Genomic DNA, 21977 nt, shown 5'->3' with positions numbered 1-21977 from the left:
CTAATGTTCTCTTCTAGGAGTTTTATGGTGTCATGTCTTAAGTCAAAAATGCCAAAGTCTTCAGTGACTTTGGGGGCAGGGAGAATTGAGGAAATCAGTGAATGAAAGGCATGAGCCTCAAAAGAGGCAAAGGTTATTGCAAGAGAAAGGAGATTAATTGTCTGGAAGCAGCAATGAGAAATGAGATCACCAACACATGGGTTGTAAGAGTATGTGCAAACCCCTCTTCAGAGGGATGCTGAGGAGGTGGTATCCTCAAGGAATAGCCCAGGTGTCACTTAAAGTCAGAAGTCAAATGAAAGCTGTGTGTTTGTTTACTTGTTTGTTTGTTTCTTCACTTGTTTAAGATAGTGTGGGACAGTGGTATCACCAAAGAGCTACCGGCCATCAAAGGCCTCCTTTGGAAGAGAATTTTCGCATCTTCTAGAAGGGCACTTCCCCTGGTCCAGATCAAAATAGACTATCTTTTTATATAAACCGCCTTGTTCCCTCCTGCCCTGATCCTCAAATTATGAAAACGTTGATAGTTACAGTCTCAGAACTACCCAGGCTTGTTTATGCCCCTCCTGAGCCCCTCATGCTCATCCCCAACCGAATCTTGAGACTGGGTTTTGTTTCTCTTCCTTAAAACTCGATTCAAGGAAATACCATGAAATGTAAATAATCAGTCCTATTTTCTGACAACCACCCTTCCATAATTCCCTAGATTTATGACTCATCCTGCTTGTTTTCCAGCTGTATGTCGGTTCCCATGTCAGAATGGAGGTATCTGCCAACGCCCAAATGCTTGTTCCTGTCCAGACGGCTGGATGGGGCGTCTCTGTGAAGAGCGTGAGTCTGTCCTTGAATCTTACTTTGAGTCCCAGTGGTTAGCCTAGAAGTTGCCAACTCAGGGGAGTTACCAGGTGCTGGCTTTACTAGTGGCAGAAATTCACTTGCTTAAATCCCATAGCAGACCAGACAGAGGGCCAGGGGCTGATTTACATATGTCATTTAGTTGCAGAACATCTAGAATATCAGTGATCTTGAAAAATACAGTTATCAAGATCCATCCAAAGCTGTCTTCATCTGCCTCCTGGCACAGATTTCCAAGAATCTTCTTGGGAAGGAGCTTACGATAGAGAGTTCCACAACCTTGGTCTTCCTTTATCTCACTTCTGTTTATGTCCTGTGTCACTCATTGCTACAGTTGGTATAAATTCATGGCATTGCATAACATTGTACTTTTCAGGTAAGATTTGGAGCCCACCATTAATTAAGGGTAGCTCTTCCCAATTAAGAAAGTAAGGAGGGCTTCCCTGGTGGCGCAGTGGTTGAGAATCTGCCTGCCAATGCAGGGGACATGGGTTCGAGCCCTCGTCTGGGAAGATCCCATATGCCGCAGAGCGGCTGGGCCCGTGAGCCACAATTACTGAGCCTGCACGTCTGGAGCCTGTGCTCCGCAACAAGAAAGGCCGCGATAGTGAGAGGCCCACACACTGCGATGAGGAGTGGCCCCCACTTGCCACAACTAGAGAAAGCCCTCGCACAGAAACGAAGAGCCAACACAGCCAAAAATAAATAAATAAATAAATAATAAATAAATAAATAAATAAATTTTTTAAAAAGGCAAAATTCCTTTAAAAAAAAAAAAGAAAGTAAGGAAAGTTGGTACTCTCATATCTATACAGTGCTTGATAAATTAACATAGAATTTCGATCCTCATGGAAATGCATTTAAATTTGAATTTCCAAAAGAATGTAAATGAATGGTTTTAATTTTTTTTAATGTCTAAACTATACTTTGTTTCCATATCTTAAAAAATATATATGTATGGATAAAATGATTTCATGTTTCACTGGGAATGTGTAAATCACATTGAGTCACTAACATGATGGCCATTGGTCTATATCAGTTCTTTTTAAGGCCAGATATTTTATAAGAGATTCTAAAGTGTAACTATTTCAACTAATCTAGAAAGGAAAATATAGGATGGAAATCAATTTAGGCTGCTAACAACTCGCCAAAACAAGTGTTCTCACAGTGATTCAGGAAGAAGAGAATTGCATTTTTCCTTCTTCTTCTCTCCAATCCTGCCTTCCCACTTAGGGCTCCCACACATGGCCTGCTATAATGCTAAGGATCCAAAGACTCGGGAAACATTTACCCTGGGGTAACAACAGGCTTGGCTTAGTTCACTGAACATGTGCTGGTAATGCATTAGAGCAGGCCTTCCCAAGCTTTACTGTGCATACAAAACACCTGGGAGAAGTTAAATGCAGATTCTGATTTGGTAGATCTGGGTTGGGACCCGAGATTCTGCATTTCTAGCCAAGTCCTACATAATACCAACGTTTTGGGTTTGAGAACCGTGCTTTGATTACCAAGCCAGTAGACAATCTCACTCCTTTTAAACAGACTACACCTCTTTACAGAGTTCAGTAATTTCTAGTAGGAGAAGTGATTGCCATGGAGGGTGTAGGGGAGGCCTCATTCAGTCACCATGGGGCCTCAGCTCCAAGAAAATAAAGGCTGAGCTGTCCCATCACTACTAATGTGTTGCCAGCACCAGCCCATGGAAGAGCTTATCTGACTCCCATTCTCACATTTAATTAAAGGCAAGAAGAGAATCTTGAGGTAGCCAAACCCTCTTAGAACATTTTATGTAATTTATAATGGAAATTTGAAATGGTGACAAATGGAGAACATTCTGCTGAGTTTGTGAAGAGAAAGCAAAGCACTTAGCAGGCATCGATTACGGTGTGTCCTCTCGGAAAGAGTGCATTTGGCATTAGAGTCATTACATCAGGTTGAGGGTCCAGACTGACTTTCTGGATTGTGTTTTCCCAATGATACTGATTAATAAACAGAGAACATATGGAAGATTATCTAGTGGGTCATCCAAGGTTTTACTTCTCCTGGAAAATGTTTTTTGAACACTTGAACATATCTGAGTGTGTGTGTTTTGATCAAATCCTTTTTGATCTCCTTTCTAGCAATCTGCATTCTTCCCTGTCTGAACGGCGGTCGCTGTGTGGCACCTTATCAGTGTGACTGTCCATCTGGCTGGACAGGGTCCCGCTGTCACACAGGTAGGCCTCCTCTCATGGTTTGTTTTCTTGGTGACTTGACTCCGTGAAGCCCTAGAGGACACTGATGAGTGTGACTTAGATTCAGAGGTGGAAGCGAAACAAAAGGGTATCAGAATTTCTCAAGAATTCCTCAAGGGACTTCCGTGGTAATCCAGTGGTTAAGATTCCACGCTTCCAATGCAGGGGGCATGGGTTCAATCCCTGGTCAGGGAACTAAGATCCTGCATGCCGCATGGGATTTTGGTTGAAAAGATTAAAAAAAAAATTTAAAAAAAAATCATTCCTCAAGTTGGTTCCTTGAATGGCAGTCTCAATGCTGAACCTATGGCTGCCTCAGAGACACCTCTTGAGGTCGTGTGACAAAAAAGAGCATCTGATTCGACTCAGTTGTCAGCCTTCTTCATGTCATTTGCTCTATTTTGCAGAATGTAGAGGAAACATAATGCAGAAGTTTGGAAGAATATTTATTTTAATCTCTATGAAGCTAAATCACTAAATTCGCAGTACCTATCTAGAAAGAACAAGGCTCTAAATAAATACAATTTAAGTTAAAGTGAAAAAACTCAACAAGAGATGGTTCCTTATCATGGAAGACAGTAACAAACTGTTGTTGATTTGTTGGTGACAAACATGTCCCCTTAATAACCCTTGTCTATCTCAAATACGGGCATTTATCCCACTGTACTTTGATATCTGTTTAATTGCTTGGTTATTGATCTTTCCCTGCCCTCACTAGATTATATGCCACCTGAGGGCAGGGATATTCCTTTGTGATCTTTATATCTTCAGTACCTAGCATAGTGCCTGCATATGATAGGATTTTCAGTAATTGTCTAATAAATCAATCAGTTTAAAATGATAGATTTTTTTACCTTTTTAATGTCCTAATTTTCAGGCAACTATTAAAAACAAAGAACTTGCTATATTTATTTAACACTCCACTATTCCTCCTGTAAATAATATGTATACCACCTCCTAGTGAGGTTAATTGTAAAGTAGAACAGGCTAGCTGACACCAGAGCTTGTCATGACCTCTGAGGCTGGGGTGACTATGTAGTTTAGCCTCCAGACTGGGATGTTTTTGAGAATGAAAGGGGCACTATTAATAAGTAAGCCAGGGAAATGGTAGTGAAAGGTAAAAAGGCAAAATCAGATGTGCAGCCACCCCACATAAAGCCAAAAGTGAGGCATCCATGAGTGTAGGAAAGGAAAAATGTAATACCGGAGGCTAAATTTGAAGCTTTTATTTGAAACTCTTACAGCAATCTATTTCGTATTTCTTTATTACAAATCAACCTTGGTATTTGTCTGTATTTCTCATGCATACAAAATTGAACCTACCTGCAAACCAGCCTTGCCCTTTCCCAGGCATCTTATCTTTGCAGGTGGTGGCATCATGCTTCCAGATGGAGACATCCTCCACTCTCCCTCCCCTTCATCGGAGATTACCAGTATCAGCACTCCTTCTGTTCCTTCCTGCACAGTATCTCTTGCATCTTACTCTATCCCCACTATCACCAGCTAGTAAAAGACCTCTCCTTTGGATCACCGCCAGAGTCTACTACTTGACCTTCCCGTCTCCTTTTCCAAAACAACACCATTACACACTACCTTGGGCATGAATTGCCCATTTTAAGAACCTAAGATGGTTGCCTATTGTCTTCACATCCAACCCAAATTCTTCTGACTCTCAGACTGGCATCAGCACCCCTGATACACCTTACTTCCCATTCTGCCAGTCACATCCTGTCCCCTGCAGACGTGGCTTCCTCTACCTATTGGAACTTGACCCAACCTCCAAAACCCTGCCTAAGTTTCCTCTTGTCCCTAAACTTGCTCTCTACCATGATAATCTATCTTCTAACATTCCATGTCTATAGATATTACACAATTAGCTAGAGCCACACCATTTAAAGCTCAGTTGATCTGATTTATTTGTATTTCTTTTAGCTCCTTAGCTCCCTAACTGACATTAAGCACCTTCATGACATGAGCCGTATAGTCTTCATTTTTTTTCAATCTTGCTGCAACTACCTCAGCCCATATCCCACTTATACCCACTAAGTATTGATATTAAATATACAAAAGTGTATAAAACAGGAGCTCCTGCCCTCCAGAATCCAATGTAGAAAATAAGAAGGGATACAGAGTGGCCTATAAGTAGGTGACTAGAGGCTAACTGAATTCTCTAAAAGGACAACAGTGAAGTTGGGTAAACTACCCAAGTGCAGACGTTCAGAAAAGGCTTTCCAAGCACAGAATCAAAGGAAGAGGAGTCACCAGGAGGAGCTCGTCTAGCCAAAGGCATAGAAGAGCAGCACAAATGTGGTCAGCAAAACAGAGTTGAAGCCACAGAGGCAGTGGAGGGGTGTGGCTGGGAATGAAGCTGTAAAGATGGGCAGAGCCAGATTAGGAAGCGTGTTGCATGCCAAGTTCAAGATGCTGGATTATGTCTTCTGAGCCACAGAAGCCACTAAAGGGTCTTAAGCAGGAAAACCATGTTTTCAGATTTTCTTTTTGAAAAATGATTTTAGCAGCAGTACAGAGAAGGGCAGAAAGCAAGACTAAAATTAGGGAGACTTGTTAGGGAGCTATCAAAGCAGAATTGGCAAGAGGTTATAAAGTCTAGAGAATGAGGACGACCAAAAAGGATGGATTGGAGAGAAGTTAGGGAGATGAATCAACACTACTTGGTTATAGATGTATTGTAGGAGTAAAGGTCTGAAGAGAGTCAAGACTGATATTTCCAGTTTGGGCCCCTGAATGGAAGGTGGTGCCACTTCTACCCTTGAGATAGAGAACCCAAGAGGAACAGGTTTGAAGGTACAGATAAGGAGTTAAGTAAGTAAGGACATGCTGAGTTTGAGGGGCCAGTGGAACATAAAAGGGGGAGGTCTGACAGGCAATTGGATGATGGTTTAGGTTCCCAGAAGACTCATCTACACTGAAGATAGAAATATGTCAGTCATCATTGGAAAACATTCATGGGGGAGAAAAAATAAGTCTTTGTGGAAGACACGTAGCATGAGAAGGTTGCCCAGAATAGAACGTTGGGGGCACCCATGTTATAGGGAAGGAGGAAAGTGTTAGGCTTTTAGACAGAGAAGTGAAAATAATTTTAAAAATTGTTAGTACAGTCAGGTACCACTAAATCATCATGCTCTTGAAAAAGAGTAATTTTTAAAATATATATTAGCAAGCAGATATGGAGAATTAGTTGTGGATTATTGGGGTTTATTTTTGCTATTTTTAATCCTGCTTTATTTCATAATTTCCTTTTTGTTATATTGCAAATATGCTCATTCTGTTAGCTTGCTCATCAAGAAAGCTAAGGGCAAAGACTGGTGTTTTCCTTCTTGTCCTCTCTCAGTGCTTATCCAGTGCCTGGATTGCTGACGTTTTCCCCATATTTTATGAATGAGTGATTAGAGAAGTGACATTTCTTTATCTCTCACCAAAGATGAGTTTTTCCTCTGGGGAAGCCTGCCCTTTCCAAGCTATAATGAGGCTGAAATCATGAGACTTAAATGTTTCTCGCTTCCAGCTTTCTCCCAACAGACATTTTATTTTTTCTTTGATACGTTAAACTGACTGGTCTTCATCAGTTTTTAGTATCCTTAGGTTTTTTAACAGATAGATTCATGCAGATGAAGTATTTGACTCTGAGACTAAGGACTTGTGAGAAAGATGTCTGCGTAGTAAATCTCTGGGTGTTCACTCAGGGCTTCACCTGTGGCTAATTTTTAACTCTACCCCAGGTTCTGTAATTCCAATGGTAAAAGCCATGAAATATGTTTCCTAGCAAACACAAAGGGCTTTTGAATCATCTGTCATGTTAGACAATCTGCGTGACTGATCTGTTGTCGTAAGAGTTGATGTCTGATGTAATGACTTCATCAGTCATAGAGTTCAGTGCTGGCTCCCTCCAGAGACTTACAGTCTCATCGAGTATTTGAATAATTTACAGTTCAAAAGAGTATGTGTCAAATTGGTTGAACAAATAAAAAGATTAAAGAGAAAAATCAGTCGACTCTGAGTTATCAGCAAAGGTTTCAGTATGTAGGTAAAACTTAACCTGGGGCCTAAATATGAAAACTGACTCGGTTGGAAGGAAAAAGGGAGGTACCACATAATCACATGAGGTTGAGCAAAGTAGCAGGATGCAGTCCATGAGGAATGGTGGCGGCTAGAGCAGAAAGCAGAGTCAAATCTTATTCTGCCTGCCTTCATGGGCATCTTCAGGATTGCTCAGTATTCGTTAAATAAATACATGAATTTTTCATCCCAGCTGTTTGCCAGTCTCCCTGCTTAAATGGTGGAAAATGTGTAAGACCAAACCGATGCCATTGTCTCTCGGCTTGGACAGGACATGACTGTTCCAGGTAAGACGACCGAAAACTACTATTTATCTATAACATAAGGAGACTGAAATTCAAGTTAGTTAAGTTGTCTCAAGAGCCAGAAGGTACCTCTAGTTTGAATGTAAGCATTTTGTATCCAAAACTATCCATTTTGAGATATTCCCTAAATTTGAACTAAAGCCAAACGAAGAAGTATTAGTTAAGGATTGACAAAACAATGATTTCTCAAAAACACATATGTGTCACAGCACATATACTAAAATTGTAACAACACAGAGAAGATTAGCATAGCCCCTGCATAAGGAGGACTTGCAAATTTGTGAAGTGTTCCATATTTTCCCCCCCAAAAAAAGAAAAAAGCGTTAATTAAACAAATAAATTAACTGCCTTCTTGAACAGAAGATTGCACCCTTCATATGCAAGGATGCAAATAAATAACAAACTCAATATGTTTTATTGATGTTCATTTCTATTCCTGTTTATAATAAAAATAGAATTGAAATTGATGATAAGGAATGTTTATTTTTAAAGTCAAATTTTTTGTTTCATATTTTTTATGGTATATATAGTCAGTATTTAATGGACTACAAGAAAATTTATGTAAAAATATGTTCTAGCAATTGGTTTCTCATTTCTAACCAGATAAATATCATAGTTGAGAAAAGATTATCACAAAAATAAATCAAAGGAGAAATAGTTTGAAATAATTTTTTAAAAAAATAACAATTTAAACATCTTATTGAGGTGTAATGGACATACAACATTATATTAGTTTAGTATATTAGTACAACATAGTGATTCAATATTTGTATGTATATATTGCACAGTGATCACCACAATAAGTCTAGTTAACTATGTAAGTTCATGTACATAGTTATAAAATTTTTTTCTTGTGATGAGAACCTTTAAGATCTACTGTCTTAGCAACATCAAATGTGCTATACAGCATTATTAATTATAATTGCCATGTTATACATTACATCCCCATGATATTTATTTTATAACTGGAAGTTTGTACCTTTTGATACCTTTCACCCATTTTGCTCACCCGCTACCCCCACCGCTACCTCTGGCGACCACCCACCTGTTCTGTGTATCTGTAAGTTTGGTTTGGGTTTCGGTTTTAAATTCTACATACAAGCGAGATCATACGGTATTTGTCTTTCTTTGACTCATTTCACTTAGCATAATGCCCTCAAGGTCCATCCATGTTGTCAGAGTTGGCAAGATTTCATTCTTTTTATGGCTTAATAATATTCCATTGTGGTGTGTAGGTGTGTGTGTGTGTACACACACATATTTTCTTTATCCATTTACCCATTGATAGACACTTAGGTTGTTTCCATGTCTTGACTATTGTAAATAATGCTGAAATGAACATGGGGGTGCAGATATCTTTTAGAGTTAGTGTTTTTGTTTTCTTCAGTTAAATACCCAGAAGTGGAATTGCAGGATCATATGGTAGTTTTATTTTAAATTTTTTGAGGAACCTCCATACTGTTTTCTACAGTGGCTGTACCAATTTACATTCCCACCAATAGTGCACAAGGGTTTCCTTTTCTCTACATCCTCAGCAATGCTTGTTATTTCTTGTCTTTTTGATAATAGCCATTCTAATAGGTGTAAGATGATGTCTAATTGTAGTTTTAATTTGTGTTTCCCAATGATTAGTGATGTTGAGCATCTTTTCATGTACCTACCTGTTGGCCTTCTGTGTGTCTTCTATGGAAAAATGTCTCTTTGGATCCTCTGCCCATTCTTTAATCAGATGGAGTTTTTTTTGCTCTTGAGTTGTATGAGTTCTATATATTTTTTGGATGTTAACCCCTTACAAGATATATGGTTGGCAAATATTTTCTCCCATTCAGTAGATTGACTTTTCATTTTGCTGATGCTTTTCTGTGCTGTGCAAAACCTTTTTAGTTGGATGTAGTCCCTTATTTATTTTTGCTTCTGTTGCCTTTGTTTTTGGTGTCAAATCCAAAAAAAATCATGCCAAGGCTGACGTCAAGGGGCCTACCACCTATGTTTTCTTCTAGGAGTTCTAAGGTTTGAAGTCTTACATTCAGATCTTTAATTCATTTTGAGTTGATTTTTGTGTATGGTATAAGATAATGGTCTACTTTCATCCTTTTGCACGTGGCTGTCCAGTTTTCCCAGTACCATTTATCGAAGAGACTGTCCTTTCCCTATTGTATATTCTTGCCTCTTTTGTTGTAAGTTAACTGACCATATATGTGTGGATTTATTTCTGGGTTCTCTATTCTGTTTCATTGATCTATGCATCTGTTTTTATGCCAGTAACATACCATTCTGATTACAGATTGCATCATACCATTGACAAAATATTTTCAATATTAAAACATTGTCCTCACAAATACTGCAATGTTGGAACATCACCAGCTCTATTTTAAAACTTTTAATATACATCATTGTATTACATCACTTAGATTTGTATTTTGTATATTTGCTTCCGTCTTATAGGAATCATTAAAAACAAATGGATATTTCCATATTGATTTTTAAATGTTAACTGAAAAGAGCTTTTATTTTTCCATTTTCTTTTATTTCATTTCGATTGGAATATCAAAGTCAACTTGCAAAGACAAAAATATATCTAAATACAAACTTAATTAACAAAAAAATCTGTCTCGTGCCCATGAATTTCTTCATATCACCTCAAACTTATGCCATCTCTGCAGAGAGAAAAAAAAAAACTGAACTCCAAAGAACAAATTTGGATTGTACAAGTATATTTAGAAGCTTCCAAGATAAAGATGATCATTTTACCTGAGAACAGAGTCGAAAGAACTTGAGAGTCAAACTGGAGAGAATTGCTGGGAAAAAAGAGAGCAAAGAATAGAAGAGAGAGAGAGAGAAAATAAAAGAAGTAAGAATGACAGTGACTCAAAAAGGAACAGGAAGTATTTGTAACATTCTTATAATTTTAGACTTTATGTCTCAACTACTTCATTTTACAGATAAGAAAAGGAAACTCAGAGTTTGTGTGATTCCCTAATATCAAAATACAGTTGACCCTTGAACAACATGGATTTGTTTACCTGTATGCAGTTTTTTTGCAATAAATCCACAGTACAGTGCACACGATGTGGTTGACTCGGTGGATACAGAGCCACAACAGCAGAGGACTGACCAAATGTAAAGTTGTACACCAATTTTTGACTGCTGAGAGGGTCAACGTCCCTAACCCCGACATAGTTCAAGGGTCAAAGGAGCTTTTTCTTGACCAGGGGAAGGATAGTTATCAGCTTATGTTAAAATACTGTCTATTAATAAAGATAACACAATCTTCTAGATTTTTTTACGCAAAAGGTTGATAAAGGAATCCAAAAAAATGATGGCAGGGACTTCCCTGGTGGTTCAGCGGTTAAGACTCCATGCTCCCAATGCATGGGGCCCTGGTTCGATCCCTGGTCAGGGAACTAGATCCCGCATGCCACAATGAAGATCCCGTGTGCCTCAACTAAAGACCCAGTGCAGCCAAATAAATAAATAAATACATATTAAAAAAAATGATGGCAAATTCACCTTAGAGGCATTTCCCACATTCAAGGAAAGGTCAACCCAGAGGCCTCAGTAGCCCCCCTACCCCTCCTTATGCTGTGATGGATTTTTCTAGGAGACCTGAATTAGCTAGGACTCTCTTACTGCAACTCTAACTGGCTTAAGCAAAGAAAGGAATCTGTTATCACAATAATGGGATCGTGTATGGAACCCAAAGATGTGGGTTGGCTCAGCATCAGGACGACCAGACTGAGTTCTTGAAAGTCATCTGAAGTCTCTCACCTCCCGTCTCACCTCCTGTCTCCAGCATCTTCTCCATGCTCTTTTGCTGCAGAGTGCTTTCCTCTGCTGTTCAGTTCGCATGGAAGGACAGAACTGCTTATAGAGCCCACATTTTACCTGTCACACTCCAGCATCTACAGAAATAGTGTGCTGACCCAGTTTAAAAATCCAGGAGAAGAACTCACGAGTCCAGATTGATTCAAGGGCCCACCATGGATCGATCAGTCAATGGTGATCCTAGGTTAGGTCATGTTATACTAATGTGAAAAGTCATTTTACTAAAACATTTACCATACCTTTGGGTAAAGGGCAGAAGAGACTGGCAATTCACTGAAGAAAGAAAAGTGGAGTATAATTCCCTGAAATGGGGCGGGGAGAAAGCTTTTCTGAGAAATCAAAATAATAAATGTTTACAAATAATATTTATTTCCTTCTCTCCCACGAGATTGAGTGCCTTAAAGATTGTCTCCCTCATACTTAGTATAGGCACAAAAATTGATGCTCAATCAATGCTGGTTGACAGAGCAGTTTCTGGGCATCTGTGACAGCTGGTGGAGAAACACCCTGTGGCCTTCATTAAATCCCTCAACCTGCATTCTTCTCTGATGATGAATAAGACTGACCCAGTATTCTTCCCAGATAGCTCAATCCTTAAGGAAGAGACTGTTTCCTCTGATCTCTGTGTGCAGAAAATGAATCCTAAACAAATGTCATAAATAAAAACCATAGATGGGGGCTTCCCTGGTGGTGCAGTGGTTAAGAATCCACCTGCCAATTCAGGGGACACGGGTTCGAGCCCTGGTCTGGGAAGATCCCACATTCCGCGGAGCAACTAGGCCCGTGCGCCGCAAATACTGAGCCTATGCTTTAGAGCCCACGAGCCACAACTGCTGAGCCTGTGTGCCACAATTACTGAAGCCCGCACACCACAACTACTGAAGCCCGCTCAGCTAGAGGCCATGCTCTGCAACAAGAGAAGCCACCGCAATGAGAAGCCCGCGCACCACAACAAAGAGTAGACCCCGCTCGCCGCAACTAGAGAAAGCCCACACACGGCAATGAAGACCCAATGCAACCAAAAATAAATTTTAAAATTTATTTTAAAAAAATACCCACAGACGGTTCACGCTATAAGAGACCTTCAGGTTCACCAAGTCCAAACCCCTCGTTGTACAGATGAGAGGATTATCAAACAGGAAACCAGTGACAGAGCCAGGACTAAAACTCCAGTGTGCTGATTCTCACATCTTTTCATATGTTAGTGCTTTTCCTCCATGTCCCTTTGTTTTCTCAAGGAATGGCCCTCATCCATCCAAACAACATCACAGATGATGCCCAGGTATCTGAGACTTTCAATTGCGTTTTAATCAGCCCCCAAATAGCTGTTCCCCCTTCAATTCAGTCTTTTCTGTTGAATCTCTTTTTTTGTTGTTGTTCCAGGAAAAGGAGGACTGGCTTTTAACCACTGCACAACCAACCAGCTCTCCTAAAATGCAGGATCATCTCTTCCTGGCAGTCCTGGACATCCCAGAATTTACACAAAGACATTCCAACACGGTGCTGGGTCTTGTCTTGTTTTAGTCAACTTGTTACTTTTGGTTTACCTTTTTATTTTGTGTTATATTTTGTTATTTCTTGTGACATACTTTCTTTTTTAAAATATGCCTGTATTTTCTATATAAAAATATATTAAATAGATGCTGCTCCACTCTCACAAAATGTACATATTCTCCTGTCTATGGAGAAACTTCCTGATACACATTTTTATTCAGTTACTTAAAATGATTTTTCAATTAAAATATATTTTGCTACTAAATAATGTTTTGCTGGATAATGCCATTTTGTGAGGTGGCCCGGGAATAATGAAGAGGATTCATGATCTGTGCCACTAGCATATTACGGGATTCCACGCAGTGTACTGAGAAATTACAATAAAGGAGACCCCTTCATGCTATTTCCATCTTCTCTACCATATGTGTAACAGTAAAGGTTTCCTTTTATTTAATCGGAAAGTAACTATTGGACCTACTACCCTCCACACAAAATGCTGTCCTGGTGCTGAGGGCAGCCTGGCTAATTCCTTCACCAACATTTGGAAAGCTATAGGCATCAACTTAGTGGATGGGGGAAAAAAGCATAATGACCATGGTTCACAAAATAAAGTGCTCCCCTTCCTTCTCACAGCTGGAATAAGAAATGCAAGTACTAGGGCTTCCCTGGTGGTGCAGTGGTTGAGAGTCTGCCTGCCGATGCAGGGGACGCGGGTTCGTGCCCCGGTCTGGGAGGATCCCACATGCCGCAGAGCGGCTAGGCCCACGAGCCATAGCCGCTGAGCCTGTGCATCCGGAGCCTGTGCTGCACAATGGGAGAGGCCACAACAGTGAGAGGCCTGTGTACCGCAAAAAAAAAAAAAAAAGAAAAAAAAAGAAATGCAAGTACTGGAATATTAACAGACAGCCCACTTCTGGGTCATAATCCCGCAACTCACTGCTTTGGGAGAAAGGAGATTGGAATAAAAGAACAGGGAAAGGGAAGGAAAAAGGCAAATGAGGAAAATTCCCAGACCTGTACTCCTGGCCCCACCTGCAAAGAAAGAATTGAGTTTGCCCAAGGCAGAGCTGAGCTGCTTCTCAGACTCCGCTGCTTCCCCTAACTCCATCACTATCCTTCTACCAGGATAAAGACTTCCTCAGGCTTCTGGGGGGAAGAAAAAGCCAGAACACTAGATTTTGTTTCAAGTAGGAAAATCCCAATCAACTCACCTCCATCCTCTGGGAGAACTGCTTCCACATGGGGCATGGGGGCACACTGTAGCACTCTGAAGAAACACAGGAACAATGAAAAAGATCTTGATTGTCCGAGTGGTTCTCTTCACCACCTTCACTTCCCTCAGCCATTGACTCCTCTTCCTTCTTTCTTCTGACATTCACTCTTTTGACCAGTCTTCCATGCTTATGAGTATTCCTTTTATTTAATTTATACCCCATCAACTTCCAAATTATGTTGATTTTTGTCATTTATAATCATAAAACTATAAAATAAAGCTCAAAATCTAAATAATAAAAAGAAAGATGGTACCAGAAATTTTTAGCTAGGAAAAGCTACTGCAATTGAAAACAAAACACAGTTCTGAAAGTGTACCTACTATGTAGAATTATTGGGTTACTTTGAATAGATGAAACGATCTATACTGCACAGTAAGTCAAATTAGTTGCATTATGCAGACAAAATAAGGAAGTAAAGCACCATATGAGTGAGGTTTGCAAATGATATGAGGTTCTACATATCTAGAAATGTGATTCACAGGGAAATAATACTAAAAGTAGTTGAAGAATTTTTTTAAATTTTATTGAAGTATAGTTGATTTACAATCTTGTGCAAATTTCTGCTGCACAACAAAGTGATTCAGTTTTATATATATATATACATATATATGTATATATTCTTTTTCATATTCTTTTCCATTATGGGTTATTACAGGATATTGAATATAGTTCCCTGTGCTATACGGTAGGACCTTATTGTTTATCCATTCTATATATAACAGTTTGCATCTGTTAACCCAAACTCCCAATCCATCCCTCCCCCACCCCCCTCCCCTTTGGCAACCACAAGTCTGTTCACTATGTCAGTGAGTCTGTTTCTTTTCATTTGTGTCATATTTTAGATTTTGCATATAAGTGATATGTGATATGTCTTTCTTTGTCTGACTTACTTCAGTTAGTATGATAAGTATGATAATCTCTAGGTTCATCCATATTGCTGCAAGGGCATTATTTCATTCTTTTTTATGGCTGAGTAGTATTCCATTGTACATATACCACATCTTCTTTATCCATTCATCTGTCGATAGACATTTAGGTTGTTCCCAGGTCTTGGTTATTGTAAATAGGCTGCTATTAGCATAGGGGTGCAGGTATCTTTTCGAATTATAGTTTTTTCCAGATATATGCCCAGGAATGGGATTGCTGGATCAGACGGCAACTGTTTTTAGTTTTTTGAGGAATCTCCATACTGCTTTCCATAGTGGCTGTACGAATTTACAGAACAATGTTATTTTTAAAATCTCCAGTACTAAATATATTCATAGTGAATTCTTAAATTTCTAAAAAAAGAAATGAGTGTTTGTCCAGCATTACTAAAGCATATCTGTTTCAAACCAACTACAACCAGTTCTGTAGTGAACCATTAAATGCTTCCCTTTAAACCAGAAACAAAGCAGAAAGGCTATCCCCATTGATCTTGAACATTATTCTGTGAGTTCTAGCCAAAGTAATAATACATAAATTTATAAATAAAGGGTATAAAAATGAGAAAATTAAGAGTCACAATTTTCGTTTTGGCAGAAAACACAAAGATATACCTTATACGATAAAAACCAAAGACATGAAAATCTATTAGAAACACTCAGTCCCGTTAACTGGATGGTTACAAGATAGAAAAATAGTTTTCCTGCTTGTCATTTATAAATAGAAAGTACAGTGAAAAAGATCCTATTCACAATATATAAACATATATAAGTAAGAAATCAATGTGACCTCAAGGAAGAATATTATAAAACTGTATCTATAACCATTTATAAATGCTGAAATAATGAGAAGCATGCCATCTCCTGGATGAGAGAACAACATGTCTTAAAGATGTTGATTTTTCCCAAATAAAATTATAGTCATAATGTAATTCCAGTCACGCTTAATATATTGGATTTTTGGGGGGAACATGACCAAATTATTTACTCTAATGTTCATTAAGAAGAAAAAAATGGAAAATTAAAATATTTTAAAGGAAAATAATGAAAAGGACCATCTTTACTAAAAATCAAAGCATAATAAGCTGCAGTAATTAAAAGAGTGCATGCTGGATCAAGAAACAGGAAAGCTTCAATATGGAAGTCTGTACCTACAAATTTAAATATTCTATTTAAAAACTCAAAGCCATGAAGAAAACATCAACAACCAGTGGAATTTTTGTTGTAAAATATTAGAAAGTAAGAGAGTGACAGGCATTAGACAATTAGTAAAAATTTGAAAATCTTTTAATTTGTATTCTCACCACATAAAAATAAATGCAAAGTGGATTGGGGAGTTAAATATTGATATTAAAACCATAAGATGGTTTTTAGAATTAATTTTTCTCAAAAATTTAAAGGCTTAAAAGAACCTTCTAAGGACTTCCCCGGTGGTGCAGTGGTTGGGAATCTGCCTGCCAATGCAGGGGACACGGGTTTGAGCCCTGGTCTGGAGGATCCCACATGCCACAGAAAAACTAAGCCTGTGCACCACAACTACTGAGCCTGCGCTCTAGAGCCCATGGGCCACAACTACTGAGCCCATGTGCCACAACTGCTGAAGCCCGCACGCCTAGATCCCGTGCTCCCCAACAAGAGGCCACCGCAATGAGAGGCCCGCACACCTCAACGAAGAGTAGCACACACTCACCGCAACTAGGGAAAGCCTGCGCACAGCAACAAAGACCCAATGCAACCATAAATAAATTAATAAATAAATGTATCAAAAAATTTAAAAAAGAAACTTCTAAACCTAGAAGTTACAGAAAAATTACAGGAGGAATAATAAACAGATTTGATAGCATAAGTAGAAAGTTTGGGCTGTCATCCAGAAGATCATAATCAAAATGGAAAGATAGGGAATTCCCTGGTGGTCCAGTGGTTAGGACTCTGCACTTTCACTGCCAAGAGTGTGGGTTTGATCAATGAGGAGCTAAGATCCCACAAGCCATGCAGCCAAAAAAAAAAAAAAAAAAAAAAAGATAAACAAAATGGAAAGAAAAAATTTTTATGACAGACCAAGTACGAATATTTTTATTATAATGTTTTTATTATATAAATTGAAAAAAAAACTTATGGAACTCCAGAAAACAGACAACTCACCAAAGAAATGCCATATATTCATATTTGTGTGAGAAAAAGTACAACCTCACAAATATGGAGAAAACATTTTGTTTACCAGATTAGCAGTGACTTTTTTTTAATGTTAATAAACAATCCTGGCAAGTATGCAGTAAAATAGGAAATTTTATATATCATCAGTGAGAGTGTAAATTAGAAAGTACTATGATGATCTATATCCCTAGAAGTATTTTTATATGCTTTGAGCTAATATACACAAGTTTTAGACATAATAAATTTCTTCACAACATTATTATTGGTGAAAATGTGGACATGGATGAAAGGCCCAACAATAAAGAACTCTGAACTATGCTACCTCAAGCACATTTCTAAATCATATATTATACCAGCCTTCAAAAAGATAATGCAGTAACATGGAAAATGAATGTGGTGTAAAGTTAAGTGAGGAAAAAAGCAGGATATAAAATTTTCCATACTCATATGATTGAAAATCTACAAAAATAATGCAAAGTGAGGATGAGAAGGAAAATGCCCAAGGTCACAGGATTATGAGTATTGGAACTTAAAACTCAGGGGCCTCCCTGGTGGCGCAGTGGTTGAGAGTCCGCCTGCCGATGCAGGGGATACGGGTTCGTGCCCCGGTCTGGGAGGATCCCATATGCCGCGGAGCGGCTGGGCCCGTGAGCCATGGCCGCTGAGCCTGCGCATCCGGAGCCTGTGCTCCGCAACGGGAGAGGCCACAACAGTGAGAGGCCCGCATACCGCAAAAAGAAAAAAAAAAAAAAAAACTCAGATATGCTGTCCCCAGATATCTGTGTTTTCACTGTATTCAAACACTTATTCTCAACTTTGGAATATCCATGTGGCAAACATAAAATAGTTAATGGTAACAGATACAAACAAATTCAACAATCCATGACAATCCATGGTTTTTTACCACAAGAATCAAAAAACTGTCCAACTGTAGTAAAGTTACTCCTGTATATCATACATACCTACTGTATGTCAAGTACTAAAAGCCATATGATCATTTCAGTAGATGTAGGAAAAGCTTTCAGAAAAATTTAATATCTATTCTTAATAAAATCTCTAAAACTCAGACTAGAAGGATACTTCTCTACTGTAGTAAAGCTTTTCCTTTTCAAACAGATACCCATTATGCTTAATGCTCTGTTGTAAGAAGCAGTAGAAGCTGAATGGCAAATTAACTAAAGCCAGTGGGTTAAGGTATACTATGGCCAAATAGATTTTAAGTTCCTGTGGTTCCTCAAAAAAGACAAAGGATGTAGCAAAACCAAACAGGGTCAAAAGGAGACAAAAAAAACAAAGACTGACATGAACGTTGAAAACATTATGCTCAGTGAAAGAAGCCAGACACAAAAAGCCATGTATTATATGCTTCCATCTATATGAAATGCCCAGAATAGGCAAATCTATAGAGACAGAAGATGAGGGAGGAGAGAATGAAGAGTAATTGCTAATAGGTACAGGACTGATGAAGTATTCTACAATTTGATAGTGGTGATAGTTGCACAACTTTATAAATAGTATGCTAAAAACCACTGACGTATACACTTTAAATTTTTTTAAATAAAATTTTAAAGGACCCACAAAAATATTTAACTACAGAAATGTGGAAGCTTCTCTCACAAGTTGAAATTTAACACAGGTGGCGCAGTGGTTAAGAATCTGCCTGCCAATGCAGGGGACACAGCTTCGAGCCCTGGTCCGGGAAGATCCCACGTACCGTGGAGCAACTAAGCCCGTGCGCCACAAATACTGAGCCTGTGCTCTAGAGCCTGCAAGCCACAACTACTGAGCCCGAGTGCCACAACTACTGAAGCCTGCGCGCCTAGAGCCTGTGCTCCACAACAAGAAAAGCCACCCAGGGCCTCCCTGGTGGCGCAGTGGTTGAGAGTCCGCCTGCCGATGCAGGGGATACGGGTTCGTGCCCCGGTCTGGGGGGATCCCACATGCCGCGGAGCGGCTGGGCCCGTGAGCCGTGGCCGCTGGGCCTGCGCGTCCGGAGCCTGTGCTCCGCAACGGGAGAGGCCACGACAGTGAGAGGCCCGCATACCGCAAAAAAAAAAAAAAAAAAAAAAGAAAAGCCACCCAATGAGAAGCCCACACATCGCAATGAAGAGTAGCCCCCGCTCTCAGCAACTAGAGAAAGCCTGCATGCAGCAACAAAGACCCATAAATAAATAAATTTATTTAAAAAGAATTTAACACAAACTGCATTGTAAAACCAAGCAGAAACATGCATGACAAAATAGTAATATTCTAAAATATCATGATTTAACAGATAGCCATAAGAAAACATTTTGTTTTGGGCAGAGATATGAGCAGGCAACTCACTAGAGAAGAAATACGGGTAGAAAATGAGCAGTTTCACTAATGATAAAAGAAATGATGTAAATTTTTCACCTACCCACTTTGCAGGGGTTTTGGTAGTGGTGGTAGCAGTGATGGTAGTGTTTGTTTTAATGACTATATACAGCTGGCTACTAGATAAAATCATTTTCTTGAACATTTGTAGGGAGTATAAACTAGTACAGCCTTTCTTCCAAACAACTGGCAACTTGAATCGAAAAATTTTTAAATGTGAACGCATGCCTTTTCCTTCAGTAATTCCTTGCCTGAAACACAATCTCATTTAAAAAAAAAAATCTAACCTAGGGACAAATATTTATACACAAAGATAATTATCACAGCATTTTTAATATTAAAAATCAGCAACAAATTATATGATGAAAAATCCTGGAATTCGTTATGGAATTCATGGTATTGGTTATGGAATTCATAGGGTTAAATATTATGAAGCCATTAAATATTACATTTACAAAGAGTTTTAATAACAGAAAAAATCATTATGGCATAATGTCCAGTGGAAAACAGTATATAAAATGTATTTATAATGTGCTCTTAATTGCCTAGAAATGCAATACGCAATATGCCTAGAAAGAGATTTACCTAACTTTGTTAATAATGATTTTCCCTAAGACATGGAACTATGAGTGATTTTTATCTCATCCAAATTTTCCCTTTATTTCTGACAATTTTCAATGAAAATATATTAGTTTTACATTCATAAATATACTTTCATATTCATACAAAATAATCTTAAATTTGTAAAAATGAGTTGAAGTGAAAGCCCCACATGAATGAGTATATCATCTTTCCGTTTACCCTAATTAATCTGGCATATGCCTTGACATGTATAAGTTTAAAGATTGTGCATCCATATAATTTTGTTTGAACACTCCTTCAGGAATCTTCAGAGAAGAGTTCAGATCAAGATGATTAATAGTTTAACATAAAAGTGGAAACTGTTACCAAGAGGAAATATCAATCGTGAGCTACTTGTATACACCAAAGGAAAATATTTGCTGATGATCCAATTAAGGAACCTAAATTAATTATTGAAACTCTCAGTGTATTTATACCGTATATCCTTGTGCTTTATGCTCCAGTGAACATAAGAGCAGGACACTTAGAATACCTGAAATTTACCAGCCAAGTTACATCAGAATTACTTTCTTATGCTTCCTTAACAACCAACCTAGCAGCAGCAATACTTTTTTGTTTGAAGGGATTATACCTCATTACTCATGATTCTCTCCTAACTCTGACCTAAAAGCAGTGACAGTAACTTCAGACCTTTTTCCCCTAATTATCTTAACAACCAGCCATTCAGGGTCACCTGGGCCCAAAGTGTTGTGTTGGGTGGAGCCTGAAAGAAACGCACTCTTTTGAAAATAATAAAAAAGCCGCAAGTTCACCTGTCTTCAGCTGGTCTACAGCTACATATTCCAGCCACAGTAATCAGCAGGCAAAGTCACTTAAAATATATGATCCTTGGTGGAGTACTTCTGGGCTGTTAAATTTTGTGCACGCAGCCAAGCTGCTTTAAAGAGACACACATAGACCAAGGCTGCTGGGATGTCTGTAAGCATTACGGTACAGACTGCTGTCCCCTTCTCTTAGAGGAAATGCTGATCACACCCACTCCTCATAGAAACCACTTTCTAGTGTGTTCGCTCCACCCACATGAGTCCTGACCTGTCTAATTACACACCTGATCCTCGCCCTCCTAAATCATTAAGATTCTTCCTTTCATTATGTCCACTGGATCTTTTACTTTCCCAGTAGAGTGTTCAAGCTTGTTTATACTTCTCTAAGCTAAAGTGTATTCAATCAGCAAGGGTAATAAAGACTAACTGACAAACTAGAAAAACCTGAAAGAACGGAGTAAAGTGAGGACCACAAAAAAAGTAGCAAAAACTACCCATATGCATTTCTCAATTATACCACATTCTTCTAAAGAATCTGAATCCTTTATTGAGAATCTATGAAATATACAGTCAAAGGGGAAATATTTCCAAACTGGTTTTGCACACCTTTTAGTTTGTATTGTGCTTTGTAATTTAAAATGTATTTTCTCCTACATTGTCTCATAAAGTTGTGAGAATTGGAAGTCATGTGGGTGCCTAGCATTTAGCAATGGCTGGATAAATATCAGTGTCCCTCCTCTTCTCAGCCCCTCCCCAGCCCATCTCAGCTAATTCTGCAAAGCTCCCTCTTTACACTTAAGAAAACTGAGGTAGGGAAGCAATGCCTACAAGATCTAGAAATTACTGCCTAACACCTGAAGTCCAAGGCTAAGGTTCAGAGTAACCAACCACAGCAGACTTTCTAGAAAACAAACCTTAGCTAGAATATGGCTGGCATCCTCAACCCTCAGTAAGCTTTATTGACTATGGTCCTTTATTATTACAGCCTACGTTTCTGAGGTTTGCAAAAGGAAATGTTCCTAATCACAAAGCAGCCTTGGTTTTTGTAAGTGTCCCATCAAATAACTCCAGGCTG

At 38.8% G+C, this 21977-nt stretch overlaps 1 protein-coding gene and 1 pseudogene across 1 annotated transcript in view; both read left to right on the top strand.

Moving 5' to 3' along the window:
• The window catches only part of SVEP1 (sushi, von Willebrand factor type A, EGF and pentraxin domain containing 1), a 185519-nt gene extending 172647 nt beyond the window's left edge, over positions 1 to 12872 (top strand). Inside the window, exons 45-48 of the mRNA XM_060101262.1 lie at positions 736 to 831; positions 2976 to 3071; positions 7360 to 7453; positions 12680 to 12872. Coding sequence (XP_059957245.1) covers positions 736 to 831; positions 2976 to 3071; positions 7360 to 7453; positions 12680 to 12701 — 308 coding nt within the window. The 3' untranslated portion in view covers positions 12702 to 12872. The remainder of the gene's footprint in view (positions 1 to 735; positions 832 to 2975; positions 3072 to 7359; positions 7454 to 12679) is intronic.
• LOC132492862 (U6 spliceosomal RNA) lies at positions 7672 to 7771 on the top strand (annotated as a pseudogene).
• Positions 12873 to 21977: the final 9105 nt, after the last annotated feature.

The sequence above is a fragment of the Mesoplodon densirostris genome, chromosome 6 (assembly GCF_025265405.1).
Source record: "Mesoplodon densirostris isolate mMesDen1 chromosome 6, mMesDen1 primary haplotype, whole genome shotgun sequence".
Lineage (NCBI taxonomy): Eukaryota > Metazoa > Chordata > Mammalia > Artiodactyla > Ziphiidae > Mesoplodon > Mesoplodon densirostris.
Note: the sequence above shows the minus strand (reverse complement) of the source record. Positions and strands in the feature narration are given on the sequence as shown.